This window comes from Triturus cristatus, chromosome 1_1, assembly GCF_964204655.1.
Source record: "Triturus cristatus chromosome 1_1, aTriCri1.1, whole genome shotgun sequence".
Taxonomy (NCBI): domain Eukaryota; kingdom Metazoa; phylum Chordata; class Amphibia; order Caudata; family Salamandridae; genus Triturus; species Triturus cristatus.
In genome coordinates, this window is record NC_140579.1 from 73,742,624 (window position 1) to 73,759,467 (window position 16,844).

The 16,844-nt window shown below is 46.3% G+C and overlaps 1 protein-coding gene across 1 annotated transcript in view; it reads left to right on the forward strand.

Annotated features, from left to right (window-relative positions):
• Positions 1 to 16,844, forward strand: part of LOC146869473 (cysteine and glycine-rich protein 1) — a 146,403-nt gene that overhangs the window by 69,324 nt on the left and 60,235 nt on the right. Inside the window, exon 2 of the mRNA XM_085599863.1 lies at positions 16,456 to 16,568. Within this exon, the coding sequence (XP_085455989.1) occupies positions 16,457 to 16,568 (112 nt within the window). The 5' untranslated portion in view covers position 16,456. The remainder of the gene's footprint in view (positions 1 to 16,455; positions 16,569 to 16,844) is intronic.

Genomic DNA, 16,844 nt, shown 5'->3' on the forward strand with positions numbered 1-16,844 from the left:
TAGTGACCAAGCGCAAGTGCTTCATTGGTATTAAGAAAGTTGGCAACTGTCGGCCATCCTTCGTGGTAAGGTATTGGCATGTCAAATGCCAAATGTTCCCTAAGGTGCATGTGGGCAATGTATCGGATACACTGTAGGCAAAACAACTTATGGCGACTTGTGGGGTTTTGAGGATATTTCCCTGTTAGCTTTTGTTGTTTATGTAATCATGAAGGGTCTGCCCTTGGTGGTGGTTAGCTGTAATGGGGGAGGCGGTCCATCCTCGCACTCCAGGCGTCAACATCAGTGGTAAGGCAGCTCCTCAGCCAGGTCCATGGATCCAGGCAATGCCGTGCAATGCAGGTGTTGCAGCGGGTGACCTCCTCTTCCCACAGTTATTGGCCGGGTGGTTTACGGTCCTCAGCACCGTCACTTAATTATCAGCGATGGTGACAGCCCGCCCTCAGGTCGCTGTCTCTCTGTTGTAGAAATGACCACAGCACCGGACATTTATTAATTCAATATACATTAAATCTATTGCCTGCTGCCCACGACATCCTTCTAGCACTGGGGGCCTGGAATAGTCTGAATATTCACACGTACACAATTGTTTGGGTTAGGAGTTGTCATGTTAACTACTCTTACATATGGCCCGTTTGGTGTACCACAACTCCCCACCACAGCGACATCTAGGGTCTAACCATGGTTCTTTGCGTGGCCAGTTTTCTGTTCTAAAAGAAACCCATTGCTAGGCCCCATGCTCCTAATTGCACCAGTCTTTGGGCAGGGCGGACCATATTGAAATTACTAGTGCGCGCTGCCCATGCCTTGCTTTTAGCCTTTGAGGCTTGGAATTGTCAATTGGTTTTGTATACTGCAGGGGAAGGGACTCAATCATTTTTGCTTACAAAACAAGGGGTAGTTACTTGGGCATGCTCCTTGCTGTAATCAGCGCGCACATCTAATGCATGTTTAGGTAAGGGCATGGTATACCACAAGAACTGCATATTACATACATCCTCCAGTACCTCCAAGATAAGGGTCTCCCATATCTCACACTTCTTGTGGAGGGCTAGCAATTCCGGGGGATATAAAGCGAACCAGGGCATGGTTGGTTCAGCACCAAGGGTCAATGTTGGTCAGCATGGAAGGGTTACCTGGGCTAGGACTATAGCAAGGAAGCAGGAGGGGCTGTGTATGGGTCACTCCACAGGGGGTGCAGTGACTACAGTAGTGGGCACATTACGAACCTCCCCTCGATCCAGATTGTCTCCAGTCATGAGTTCGCCATGTTACAGGATGCTTCAATTAGACAACATTCCCTGCCCGGACAACCATAGTTACGTGGGAGAGGAAGCTGACTTCTAGCAGGGGGGCTGCTGTCCCACAACGAGGGGGATCAAGGTGTTTATAGCACTGATGGCTACAATGTTGAGGAAACGGCGGCAGGGCCATTATTCAAGCGAAGCTAGGTAGCGGGTATTATAGTGCAAGGGATACACAATTTCACAATAAATGTGAGCTCACGTGGGGAATGATTAGGTTTGTCAGCCGCTCTAATGAGAATGACTATTGGATTAGAAGCATAGCTGGCAAACTAGGAGTGAACTGCTAAACAGCTTGGGCCTCACTTGTTATACAATGCAGGTGTCGGCGGGCACCGACACGTTACCAGCGGGGGAAACACCACACTGTCCCAGGTAACAGGACCAGCAGACCGGGGCATCTAGGTTCAGGGTAAATAGAGGGGCGTACTAACCTTGTATTGGACTTGCCACATTGCTGCGCTTGAAAGACTGAGGGAATGTCTCTGGACAAAGTTATGCTCGCATTTTATTGTTTCAGCTAGGGGCGGGTGCCTACAATGTCCTTGCATTTTGCAGTTATAGAAAGAAAAGAAGTGTAAAGGAATAGCAGTGCATGAACTGGGCACACTTCACAGTAAAGCCAGCAATGATGAAGAATTGGTGGGTGTCAGATATTATTTGCGTAATATCAGGGAACTGCAGCTATGTTCCAACAGTGGGAGGATTGTGACTCATGCTTTTATTCACAGATTACTATACATGTTAGACAATAGGTCTGGAGTAGCTAGGTCCAAGAAGTAAGGCAAGTGGGGTCCTGGCTGGATACTGAGAGTCTTAAACGTGACACTGTTGTCATCTGGTCCACTCATTGGTACTATTTTCACCCTGGGGAATGACAGGGCTGTACAATATTTCCTACACGTGGATGGGGGATCCCTCTACATCAGGGGTCTTCAAAGTGTGGGGCGTGACCCCCAGGGGGGCCGTGAAGTGATGGAAAGGGGGTCGCGCATTCCCGGTCACACTTCTGCGAGGCACAACAAGGGATTCGGCCCCCCTCCTCCCCCGTAGTGTGTCTCAGCTCGAGCTGCTGTGGGCTCCGCTGGGCTGTCTGCAGTCTTATCTCCTGAGTTTTTCACAGGTCGTTAAGGACCATTTGCAGATTTACATACCTTTTGTAAAGTGCTTACTGATTTTTTCTAGTTCCAGTACCCCCTGGGCCCCAACTCTGCCTTTTCCTTACATTTGTATTTTACAGTTACTGCAGTAGTGTGAGAATGCATTTCATGAAAATAAATATAAAGTATGGTTGCAAGAAGAGAAATACCAGCCATTTGATGTTTAAAGAGCCTGCAAAGGCCTCCCCTTGACACTAAATGGGATTGTACATAAAATCATATGCATTCATTCGTAATGTGACTTTTCTGTCTTTGTTCCCTTTAATTATCAGTCATGGATCATTGAGGCAGTCCTAGAACACAATTAAAAGTGCTTTTATTTATATTTGCTGTTCCAAGTACGCACAGATGAGTGCTGAAATATACAGCTTTAGGTGACTGCTTATTTTTGTACTGTCTGGGACATCAAAATAATGAGCAGGCAACCCTAACCATAGGACTGGAAGTGTGTTGCAGGATCAGCATATTATTTATTTCCTCCACCCTCGATCCCTGATTAATGCCAGAATAGCAATAGTTTAACTTATATCTTAAACCCTACACTGCCGTCAATAATATGCTGAGTTACTTCAAGTGTTTGGGAATGCACCCTGCATTCAGACAACTCACTTCTCATTCTCACACTTCACTTTCACGCTCACCCTGCACTCACAGCGATCGCAATGCACTCACACTGATCACCATGCACTCACATCATTCACCCTCTCACACTGCCCTCACAGTGATCACTCTGCAATCACAATGCACTTGCGTTGTTCACCCTGTACCTCAGCCTGCAGTCACACCACTCATATGCACTCATGTGACACCTCATTCACCTGTCCCCTCACTGCTCAATTTGCAACTTGCTCAAACAAGCCCATCATTAACCATGCATTCATTCGTCCCGCTCTGCACTTACATCCGCACCCAAATTCATGGTCACCTCACTCACCCTGCAGTCACTCCTCTTTCCCTACTCTCACACTGTTGCATCACTCACGGTGCACTCACATGGGCACACTTCTCATCCACAGAGTGCAGAGGGTTAATGTGCCTGCTACAAAGAACATGTACTATGCAGATCACAGAACTGTGAGTAAACTGAGTAGCACTATAAAAAAAAATGTTTGTCAGAAAGGTGCTACAGAGAGATGAGGTGCTTTGTTGGTGAGTGGTAGTGAGGGAATTTATGGAGAAGGAGGAAACGGGGATGGGGCACCAAAAAAGACTGTTGCGCCATGTGTGGCCAGTGCTATGGCCAGCCCTGTCTGGGAGTGTAGGCCCCCTCGCGAAGTTTGGGTCTAGTCGCTCCCATGCTTCTGCCTACTACTATTATTATTTACATTTGTAGTGTGCTGCTATTACCAAAAGGTGTCCTGGGGCTAATAGCCATCTGCTGCCTGAAGGCAAATGAGAAACATACAGAAGGGGAAGGAGAACCAGCCAAAAGGGGTGACCTACAGAGCATAAAGCCAGGTTTTATATCTTCCTAAAGGATAATAGAGTCTTGGTGGAGCGAAGCAAAGGAGGGTGCACGTTCCATAACTGTGTGGCCTGCACCAAAACAGCAAGACAGACAATTCGTGCCTTCCTGAATTAGGGAACAATAAGCAGAGTGGCACAGGCCAAGAGGAGCATACGGGTCCGACCCGTGTGCTCGGTGAGGAGAGATGAGAGGATGAGAAAGTACAGCAAGGGAGTGAGAGAATTCGATTGAAGAGGTCAGGGATGAGGAGAAATGTGAAGTGCCGAAGGGAAGTGCAGACACGCAAGAAGTGAGTGTGAGGATAAGTTGCGGGCACAGAGGAGGGCTACTGTCAAACTGTGAGAGAAGATAGCTGAGAGATGATCTGTGACCTAAAAAGTAATTTGATGCAACATTGGTGAGGGACAGCAGCGATAGGGGAAGAGAAGGAGTACTGGGGTGGGTGCTGAGCAGCGATTAATTTGTAATTAAACATGTGCCAGGAACCTCACCAGTAGGCCACTGCAACTTTAACCACCCACCCATTGCCTTGCATGTGCGGCCAATGACAATACCTATGCAACTACCAACTATAACACTGTGCAAGTGTGACTATTTCAAGCCCAAAAAGCTATAAGAATGGCATGGATGTCAGGAGTTTATCGGTTTTAATGTATATTGAATTAATAAACAGCTGTTCTGCTCATCTCTAAATTACACAGACAGAGCCATCAAGTGGCATGTGGCAGACGGTCATATTGCCAGTGTGCACAATTAGGTGCCAGTGAGGAGCAACGGAAACCACCTTCTCAAATTAAGCACTGGTGCTGAGGTAACAGGGGAGAGGGACATTGGCTCAAGAAGGTGTGAAAAAACAAAGGATAGATGTGAAAGATGAATGGGGGACTGGAGAGGTGTAAGATACAAATAGACAACAATTTGAACGGAGAGACTTGAGATGAATGAGAAGTGCAGATGGACACGGGAGGTGACAGGGCCAGAGAGGCCATGAGATAAATGCGAGAAACTGTTAGAGATGAGGGCAGTGAAAAGGCAGAATGGCAAGAGGTGATTAAGGGTGAAGTGAGAAGTTGAATGGGGAGAGTTTAGAAGTTGTAAGAAGGGGTGAAATAAAATGGCCTGCAAAGTGAGAGAGGGATCCAGGAGAGGAGAGGAGAGAGTGATGGAAGGGAGGGGTGAGAGGAAAGTGGCATGGGTAAATTGCTTAACTCTGCACAAGACCGCCAGGGTTTTAAGGGACCCCTGCTGCTCCCGGCCAGGGCCAGGTGAGCTTATAATATGGCAGCACGTATTCCTGCGGAGTGGAAGGCCCATCTCAAAGGTTGACTAGACATGTTTCTGATGTTAATTGCTGTATTTTGGTTATAAACTGGTATTGATGGGGTGAAATCTTTCCTCAGTGTTACTGTGTGCAAAAAAATTAAACATAATGAAGCAATTCTATCCTAAAATAACGCTGCATCACATAACATTATTTAAATTTTCTTCCCACACAATTTAGTCAAGCCTGTCGTGTAATTTGGTCCTCACCTGTCTCGTAATTCCAGAAGCCCTGCCTACAGGTTTAGAAATGTTTATCAGGGGGGGTCCTTACGACTGAAAATGTTGACAGGGGGGTCTCGGCACCCAAAAGTTTGAAGACCTCTGCTCTACATCCTAGCTCCTTCTAGCTATCAAGGGGACGTAGGCAGTTCACTAATAATGAACATTGGTAGGGGCACTGTTGTCAAGTTTGGATCCCCGCTTTACAGAATTAGCACCTGTTTGGGGAAAGTGTTATGGATGCGGTGCCAGAGGATACTGGCCATTTGGGGGTATCAACTAATTGATTTTGCAGGGTGTATGGAAAAAGTACCACATGTGTCAGTAGCAAAGGCGTTGACCTGTCATATAATAGTCCCCTATTAACATACAGGTAGTAAAGGTCAATAGCCTGTCTTGGGGGCAGGCGCAGTAGAGGCCAGGCGGCGCTTAACGCTGGACTGGGCCAGCACCCATACGTTCAGTTGGGGCTGTGGTTGTACTCCGGCATAACTTAAAGTGGATTAGAGCCCCCTTCATGTCCTTTCCTGCTCCCAGCAACATCCCAATCTGGGGCTGGGTATTCCACACCTCCTGTGGTAAATAAAATATTACGCTCTCAGACTTTTAAAATATAAATAAGATCATGCATAAAGCAAGAGGCTGAGTCTGTGGTATCAGGTTCTAAAAGGGATTTATTCCAATAACTCGAGTCAAAGGGAGAATATTTCCATCACCAAAATTGGATCTGGAAAGGGGCTCAAAAGTATTCTCAATATTCTCAAAACATTATTCACAGAGTACAGTATATATACATTTCTCAATTGTACGTAAGCAAAAGAGCAAGAGAGAATGAGATAAGAGCATGTGGGCGTGTAAGTAGGCGTGAAGGTGGGCGTCCATGTGGGCGTCCACTTGATGATAATGGGTAATTTGTCATGTGTGGGTGGATACCTGGAGGGGGTTGCGTGATCTGCTGGAATTGTACTGGAACTTTGCCTTACTTGTGCTCAGCTCGAGCATGACGTGTAACTGACGTTGGGCTAGAGGGAGAAAGGGACTTGACATTTAGCTCTACATGTGGAGACAAAAGTCTGGGGTTATGTCAACCTAATCCCAAATCATATCTAACATCCTATGTTTAAAGAACTATGTTATCCAAAAGAAAGGTCTCTCGGAGTAGAACCTTATTCTATACTGACTATATTGACTGTGAGTGCGTGTACAAGCGTCTAAGTGTCTACACTAAATGCGAGGGGGTAGGAATATTCCATGGTAACAGGGCTATGAATTACTTGCATAAAGACAGAGAAGCCGGGCCCTTTGCTCGGTAGCTGGAAGAATGTTTACTTAAACTACTAGACAGGAATGCATTGGATAGGGACGGAGGAGATAATCTTGAAGGTGAAATACAGTTCTTGGCAGGCGACGGGCTGGATCAGGCATCGTTAGCCGCGCAGGGAGTGAGACAAAGTTCATGGTCACAGATGCAGGCTCAGACTGGAGCTTTCAGAGGCAGAAGGCAGGAAAAGCTTGATGGCAGAATCAGGGCCTACTCGCCTGGACTGAAAAATAGCATAAGTGAACCATATAAAGCCGGTGGCCTTTCGTACTTAGGAATGGAATATCCGGCCCATTCATGGCGGATCTGAAAGAGGACATGTTAACGGTGGACGCACATGTATTTGCGTCTTCATAACTGGAACTGGAGGGAACATACATGTACTTGTGATTTATACATGAAACCGTTGGGGTCCAAGATAGGGGACATAACTGATCATAAAAATCCATATTTCCACATTCCCTCCTTGTCCCCTACTTGCCCGTCAAGAGATATCAATCTTCATCAATCCATTGATCTGTTCATATAGCATCATTTGTTCTTCTTTTTTCTTCTGGGACGAACGAAATCTTGGTGGTGGAATACACGATGTGGCACACAGACCACAAATCGCTGGTCCACATTGTAGGCATAAGCAGCAACTGAATAGTATGAGAAAGCCAATACCTAGGAAGGATAGGACCCTCCATCCAAAGGTAGATAATACACTCCAAAACCAACCGGACCAAGTCCAGGTGCCTGGATTCTGGTGTATCTGGCTTACAATCTTATGAAGGCGAGTTATGGCTTTATATACAGATGGCGAATTTTCTGGTATGAAAAATGCAACAGCTTGATTTGATGACCCTACAAGCTCCGCCCCTATCGGCCAGGATAACGTCAAGGACAAGACTATTTTGAAGCACAACAATCCGCATAGCAGACTGCTCTTCTGTTAAATTGCCTAAGGCGGAAATAGTTTCGTTCACTACTGCTTCAAGGGTTCTGGTTAATCTACGTATCAGCTTACTATTGGTAACTGTACCTATATAGGGAAAGAAACCTTTCTTGAAATCTGTGTATTTTTCCCATGCTGTTTCAGTGTAATCGACAATTGGGAGATCTCTCTGCTGTCTATTGTGTACTAAATGAGTATTTCTATGATAATCAGGAGGAGCTAGGAAAACAGGTGGTAGGAGGAATGCTATGTAACAGGTACCATCCCAATCTAGAGGTAGGCGTATATATGCGGTCTGGCCACATATAAAGTAGGAATGACGAGAAGCTCTAAATGTAGACTTGCCTTGATCACTGAATTTTATTACAGTGGTGCATTTACTATGGCCCATGTGTATGGAGCCATTCTTTCTTATACATAATTCCCCTTTTACTGGGAATACGGACATGGCGGGCAAGATTGGTGTAGCTTCAGATTCAACGTTCAGGATCATGAGGTTAAGTGTAAAATTACCTAATCCATATACTTCATTTCTTAGATCAGTTCCTGTTCTTTTGGGAAGTCCCTCCTTGTTAGGGTAGCAGACTTTAAGCAAAACTAAGTTCAGGTTTCCCCATACCCAGTTGTCTTGATAAACTGCGGAATTCGAATCTAGGGAATTAATCAAACTAAACCATGCTCCACAGGAGCCATTGTGTGTGAACGGATAGAGAAAGAGGGGCAAAACTCCCTTATAGTTCTGATAGGGGGGGAGTCGGCCACAGACCCAGCAGTCTGTAGCATTGCTAGTCTGATGTGAATGGTGCAGCATCTGAATAAAGGTATTGTTGCGTAAGGCAAGTCGATATGATAGCTCATAGGATGGCAGATCACTAAATGTGTGCTTTATGGTATCATTAGTGGAGGAGTATAAGAGTGAGGCAATAGGAGGAAAAATAGCATGTAGTATTAAGCTGATACATATTATTGTGATGCACATCTTGCTTTTTCTTATCAATATTATTGTCCAAGATCTTATGCAAGCCAGAATACATGTTCAACCGCTTCACCACCTAGTGGACTTAATTGATCAAACGGGTTCTGACTTTTTAGATCTAAGTTTAGCTTTGTGGAAACTGCTGGGGAGTCTCCTCTAGAAAATGGTGTTCAAAATCCAAAATCCAAGTTTAAAGTCTTTTTCCTTTGTAAAAGAGTGGTGAAGGTGCACTTTGACTTTAACGGCCGTCCCCGTGGTCCAGAGCACTGACTTTGGCGCCTTCCATCCAGGAGCGATGGAGTATTCTTTGACCTGGGTGTTGTCAGGGAAGGCGGCAGCAACCTGCGAACAACAAGAGAGTAGTGCAGACATCAAGGAAGCCAGGTAATCTGTCAGCATGTTATTATCTTTTAGGCATTGGAGTGCCCCACATATTTGGTGGTCTACCAAAGACCACTTCATAGGGAGATAAGCCTGTTCTAGAATGAGCTACCATTCGCATGTAAAAGAGGGCAACCGGCAAGGCTACCATCCAATCTACACCTTTGTCTGCGCAAATTTTTAATGTCTGATTATGTCTTTCTACAAGGCCTGCTGCTTCAGGATGTCGCACACAATGGAATTTCCAGGTATACCCTAACAGAAGGGACACCTGCTTCATTAGTACCAGGACATATTTGTAACCTCTACATCTGTTTATTTGGATATAATCCATTTGGAGCACTTCAAAAGGGTGGTCAGGTGGATGGAATCCACCTTGTTCCATCGGAATGCCTTTACCTGCATTGAATTGGCAACAGATCATACATGTTCTGACCTTTTGTTTCGCTGCTGCACGCAGGTGCTTGTTGAACCATATATTCTGTAAGCTATCTATCATTGCTTTCTCTCCTAAGTGTGCAGGACTATGTGCGGTATTTATAATCACTTGTACCATCGAATCAGGAAGAAGCCATGTGGATTTGCCCTTGTCATCCAACCCTGATCAGTCAGTACCCCTCCTTGTTCCGACCATTTCTTTAATTCGTCCATCGTAGCATGTGTCTGTATGTCTTGTACATCCTTGGAAGGATCCCTAACTGTCATGGCTTTGGACACTTATTGAACCTGTAACTTTGTCATGTCTAGTGGGGTCTGAGCTGTCTGTTTAGTAGTTCGGTCTGCCAGATCATTGCCTTGGGAAATGGTATCTGTGGCTCTAGTATGTGCTTTACATTTTAGGATAGCTATGGCTGTTGGTAAATGTATTGCTTCCAGTAGGGCTTGAATATGGGGGCCATGCTGTATCTTGGCCCCATGAGAGGTCAAGAAACCTCTTTCTCGCCAGAGAATCGGTGTAAATGTTTACTCTCAGGTGCTTAGCTCTTATGCACGCTTGTGTCAGGGCGATGAGCTCTGCTGCTTGTGCTGACAATATGTCTATTCTTTTAGTCTCTATTATTACAGTATCAGTAGTCACTGCATATGCTGCCACTAATTCTCCCGCCCCTGTCCTCATGCATGAGCCGTCAACTTATAGTGTTAGGTCGGGGTCTGGGAGTGCAACGTCTGTCAAGTCTTGTCTTGGTTTAGTCACGGTATGTATTACTTCAACACAGTCGTGTGGTGAAACGCTTTCTGTACTGGAGGGCAAAAGGGTAGCAGGATTCAGTATGTTGCATCGTCTGATCTCTATGTGTGGTTGAAATAACGTTGGCTCATAGCCTGTCAGTCTAGCTACAGTCAGGTGTTGTGTTTGTGTCCGGTTCAAGAGAACCTCTACTGTGTGTGGTACTTGTACTGTCAGAGGGTGGCCCAGCACTATCAAGTCACTTTGTCTTATGGCTAAGGCCGTTGCTGCAACTGATTTTAGGCACGCAGGCAAAGCCTGTGCTACTGGGTCTAATGTACTAGAAAAATAAGCACAGGGCTCGTGTTTTCCTGCATGATCTTGTGTTAGGACAGATAGTGCTGTTCCATCCCGCTCTGTCACAAAAAGCATAAACGATTTGTTGTAATCAGGGTTTGCTAAAACTGGTGCTTGACATAAAGCTCTCTTTAATTCTTCAAATGCCACAGTGTGTTCTTGTGTCCAAGGGAGGACTTTAGTAGAAGCTGTATTAGGGGCTTGGACTAATTCCCCTGAAAGATCACAATAAAACATGAGAAAAAGGGGAAAACACCATACCTATTTCCTTGGCTTAATTTCTAAGGGGGCTAATTTCTAAGGGGCTTAATTTCTTAAGGGGCTAGCGGGAAGCGAACCTCCTCAGGGGCCAGCAGAAAGCCAATATTCTCCTCCTTCCCCCCCTTTTTGACAGGAGGAAATCTGAAACAGATTTCACTGCTGTCAAACACTATCAAACCCTGTGTCTTGTCAACACTATTAATCCCTGTGTGTAGCTACTGGGCGTAAGCAAAATTATAGGAGATACACAGCGTATTTGAAACGGCGAGAAATCCTTCAAATTAATGTACAAACCTCATTGTGTTAGCTCATAAGCTGGCCAAATGACATCTCATATGCAAATGTCCCTATGACATGAACCTACACCAACCTGAAGTCAATATTAATGCTAGTAGGCCCTAATAGGAATGCTAAATTACCTAAATATTCGGAAAACCAAGTTTAAGAACAGTTGTTAATGTTGATAATTAATAATTTATCTGCTAAAGAAATCAGTCATTTTGCAATAATTTCCACCTATACAATAAATAGCCTAATTTAAAAACAAGTCAACTTTTGGGGCCACCACTTACAAGAATGAGCTTACTAAAGCAAACATTAAAAAGGAAATCCTGTCAGATATTTTCTCATTACCCTAAATACCGAGCCTCATTTGTCACTCTGTGGTGGCAGTCCTTATTCAACTTCAACTTCAAGAGTTAAGATGCGAGTGCACAGATCATAATTGTTCCTTAATGTCCAATCTGGAAACATATGACCGAGGCTGCCTGTCTATAAGAGAAAGGCAGTCATGTGAAAAATATTTTAGTCTTGCATAATTTTTCCTTTTATTTCATTCATCTCCAACACCAATTAGACATACACTGATAACGTGTTGTCTGCTATTTTGACAGCATGATAAAGGTAATATCACGTCTGTGAAATTTAGTAATTGTGAACAAGTTCCAGCCAAGCGCTGTGCAAAGATCGCCGTCGTCACGACTATCTCTGTACTTGCACAGGAGAACTTGGTATTAAACGCTAAACAGACTGGTCAATACAACACAAAAACAAAACATATATAAAATACATATGCCAAGCCATCAGTATACCAAGCACAGAAAGCATAGACAATTGCACTAACATATATAAATGAGCAGCGATGCGCAATTACAGTACCTACAGCTCAGAGGCGAACATTCTGGCCTGCTTAATTTGTCAGGCTTATAATCAATAATTCATTTACCTGCCCTACACACCCCCATCTGAAATCACCGTGTCAAGTCTGACACACAGAATCAGCAATAATAATCAAAAACGAAGAACACACGAACCTGTTTGTTTTCTTTTATAAAAATGAGCTATGCATCTTCGTCAACACAATGTACCCTAATGTCCCAGACGAAGACGCACCTCTCATCTCTCCTCACAGACTTTTAACCACTGGATCATTTATCCAATGCAACTGGTGGCAGCTTGTGGCCACAATTCAAAAATGTCTGAATTTGAAAATCGTTTTTATATAGGCACATAGCCCTTAAAATTCCAAGCAAGAGCAACATTTTACTTTCTGACCAGAAGCAATATAGCATTTGCTAAAAAATAAAACAAATCTTCTCCATAGACATTTCCTCGGGGCACTCGTTTTGCAAAGAATAGAACAAGGGAATCTTTCTCGACTTACATTTCTCAGCTGCCCTGTCTTATCAGAGAAGTTAAAAATAGCCCCTCAGCGCGGCCTGAGCCTGGGCTGCCAGCCAACTTTTTTTCGTTGTTCCGGCTGCAGGCATTACACAGATGCGATGTCAGAGAAGCTTTCTAAGCAGTGCCTCTGTTCTGCTCCTCTCACCGGCCTCCACCTACACTGGCTACAAGGTCAGAATCTGTCTCCGATTTCTGTATCACATACTGCTCTACACAGCCCCCACCTTCTCCTCACTCTGAAGCTGTCAAAGACAAAAAGACTACTCAATTCCATAAAAACTGCAATAATTCGCTCAATTGAAAAATTATTTTTACATACAATTTGCTCTCAGTGGGTCATAATCTTACCGTCTTGACCCAGCACATTGGCTCACTGGACCACCAAGAACACAAACCTGTATTCTTGAATAATTTGCAAATTCGAAATACCCACAATTCTTTTTTCAAGCTAAACTTTTCAAAAATTACTTTTTCGTTAGCACTTTGTACATTAGGGGTGTCATCAAATCACAGGTGTTGCTCCTTCTCTAGCTACACCCCTCTCAATTTCCTATTGACAACGTAGTCAAATGTTGGACCATGTAAACACCAGCTATGCGCTGTTCGTTTGGTGGGAGGCTCAAGAACCTTTGGGCTACTATATCATTATTATATGTATCGTGGTACTTGCGGTGGCACTCTAACTGGTCTTTCTACTGGGGCCACTCTTGCTAGGTCCTCTGAAAGGACGGGATAAATACCAGCAACGTCAGTATTTCTTTCTCTGTCAGCCTGCGCTCATTTTACCTGCTCCACTTCTCTCTGCTTCGTGAAACACTTACTCTGACCTCCTATGTGACTCCTTGCGCCAAAAACTCAATGGCATCCTTCCAAGCTGGTCTACATTTTCTCTTTCATAAGAGTGTTTCGTTGTCTATCTACTTGTTCTCAATATCCACTTGTATGCTTCCAGGTTACGATAGCAGTAGTTCGGCAGGGGGTCACTCACGCCAGAGTGGGAACAAAGCAGGGTGACTCAGCATCTTTGATCGCTTGCAGACGGTGATGGACGTGCAGGCAATAGGAAACGAAAGGACAGGCAAGATGCGTATGACTTACCACAGGGCCCCACTAGCCAAGAACACTGGCCCTGTGTACACACTTGTCTCTCTTGGGGAAGAGGGATCTGTTGCAAGAGATAAGTCCTCCAGGTGTAAGTTAGGCAACAATTGGGGGCATGTGCGTTAGGCTTTTGCTTGCCTAGTCCACGGGGTTTTGAAGAAGATGGGGGTTTTCAACTGCTAAAGTGGCCTTGGACTTGTTTGCTGGACCGGGGAGAGGCCCGGGTATCAGCTGGATGTAGGTAAAGATGCCTACCCTTCACCAGAGGGGGATGTACAGATTTGCTGGACCTGGAGAGGGGCTCGAGCAAGCAGGATGTAAGTAAAAAGGCTTAGGTGCAAACTGGAGTGGATAGAAAGGTGTGCAGTGCTCAATTAGAGTGTTAGCAAACCAGCATTTCTTTATTTGGCCAGGATCAATGGTTGGTATATGGCCTTTCGTGCGTCTTCAGGGTGGCACGAGGGGCGGAAGGCAGGAACCGGAGACAGGTGTTTCCACCACTGAGTTAATTCGGTTTGGGGGCATAGGCTAGCGCTGGAACAGCTTGCTGTAGATAGCTGTGTCACAGACCGGGGGGAGTGTCTCCCTCCCTAACAATGGGACATACACTTAAGAAGCAATGAGTTGTCTTTCCTGGGTAGGAAGGCACTGCTGTAAGACATGAAGTCCTCCATGCGTAAGAAATGTGGGGGGGGTGGATTCCTCCTCCTAATGTGCGGTAGGGAATAATCTGTCATCTCTGGGGAGAAGGGCACTGCTTCAAGCATTGACGGTCTCCATGTGTAAGCAGCAACCAGCTGGGGACTTGTGAGAGATGATAGTCTGAGAACGCCCCGGCGAGTGTGGCAGGGCGCACAATCAAGGGAAGCCCGGAGGTCTCTGGCAGGAATGCAACAGCGCCTTGAGGAAATTCTCTGGGCTAAGAGGGTTTGCCTTCATCCGTCATGGGTTACTGCACACTAAGGCCACAAGGTTTTTTGATGTAGATGGGGTACACCTGTCCAGAGTGGGTATGGACCTGTTCTGACTTGTTCTGGGGGAGGCCTCAGACAGCTGGGGGTAAGTAAGTAAGCCTATCTTGGTGGGGGGCTCTGGGGTGACGGTGGCCACACCCAGAGCTGTGGCAGAGTTACAGGGCGATCCAGAGGCTGTAAGGTACAGAAGGGTACCCTCTGCACGAGCACAGTAAGGGTGCTAAAGCCAAATATCCACAGGGAGGTCCTCGCGTTGGACCCTGGAGGAGCGACGGCACCCCGTTAGTCCTACGGGCGGTTGTGGACCTGAGCAACCGCGGGTTGCCTGGAAGGCTCCGCCCCCCTCTGGGGCATGAGCAAGGGAGTGGACTGGCGGTCCACCGGTGGGAGGGGTCGCCCCTCCCCCAAATCTGACTGACACCAATTGGATTGCCACGTGTAATTTGGCTCATCAGGTGGCAGGCGGCGAGGGGCTGCCTGCCTTGGGATCGCCCGTAAGCTAACCCACCAATCTTGGCATTGTGTAATGCAAATAAACCTGCAGCAATTTTCTCCACAAAGAAGGTGTCTTGTCTCAGTTATTTCGCTGAGAGATTGCTGTATGGGGGGATGGTGAGTGTTGCTGATATTGGCACTATGCTGGCTGCCCGGCGTCTACGAAGGAGACCCGCTAAGAGGGCAGCCGCCTTAGTGCCACAAGAGGCACAGGAGGCAGCCTCCCAGTGGTTAGGACCCTCATGGGTCTGGCGTGCTGCGTCACTTCTGGGTAGAGGGGGTGGGGGAGTGAGGTACATATACCTCTTCCTGCCCACGGGACGCCCTCTTTGCCCTCTACCCTGATGCCGTTTCCCGCCCTACCGCATACCCGGCGTTCAGGCAGGGTGTGGGGGGTGGGTTTTATCTAAAGTATTCTTTTGTGTTGCAGGCGGAGTTACAGGGCGATCCAGAGGCTGTAAGGTACAGAAGGGTACTCTCCGCACGAGCACAGTAAGGGTGCTAAAGCCAAATATCCACAGGGAGGTCCTCACGTTGGACCCTGGAGGAGCTACGGCGCCCCGTTAGTCCTACGGGCGGTTGTGGACCTGAGCAACCGGGGGTTGCCTGGAAGGCTCCGCCCTCCTCTGGGGCGTGAGCAAGGGAGTGGACTGGCGGTCCACCGGTGCGGCAGGCGGGAGGGGCTGCCTGCCTTGGGATCGCCCGTAAGCTAACCCACCAATCTTGGCATTGTGTAATGCTAATAAACCTGCAGCAGTTTTCTCCACAAAGAAGGTGTCTTGTCTGGTATTTCGCTGAGAGATTGCTGTATGGGGGATGGTGAGTGTTGCCGATATTGGCACTAAGGCTACAGGCTTGACCCCGGCTCATGCTTTCAGTGTCTCGCCCACTTCTGGCTCACTTTCCCTAGCCCCTCCTGACTTCAGCTCCTCTTTTTCTCTGGCATTACGCTACTTTTCCTTTCCGTTATGTTTTACTGTTTACGTCTTCGTTCCCCCTCCTTTATCACTATCAGTCACTCCTCTATCTCCTCTCCCCTCTAACACTCCCCTGTAAATCTCTCTTTCCTCACCTTATCAGGCTCTTCTCCATGTCTCACTGCTGTCCTATATCAGTGTCACTCTGTTTCCCTTCCCCTGCCTCACTTCTCTATTGTTCTTAATCTCGCTAACCCTTTGTTTTACAAAGTTGAAAACAAACCTTCCTACTGACAGTTCATCACACCCCTTTCTGCGCGGATGTTGAAGGGGAGGGTGCTGGGCTAATAATCCACGGTGTTTTCCTGTTTTATTCACTCGTCATAATGGAGACATCTTTCTTTACACAGAATGTCGAACTGGGGCGGAGGAAAGAAGTGCGGCGTCTGCCAGAAGACGGTGTACTTTGCAGAGGAAGTGCAGTGTGAGGGGAACAGCTTTCACAAGTCCTGCTTCCTGTGCTGTGAGTATGAGCACGTGTTTTATGGTCACTCTGAGAGGTCTGACTTCACACTGGTGACGGCCAGCCCTAGCGCCCTACGGTATCGACTCTGTGTGCTCCATGAATAGTGGGAAAACGATACAGCAGTGGATCTTTGCAGTACGGCTACTCTGTCACAACGGTGACGGACATTCGCTCCTCCAAAATATAAATCCCATAGGATATAATGGGATTTAATATAAATCCTATAGGATATAATGGGTTTATCTTTCAGCGGACGGGATATCAATCACCGCT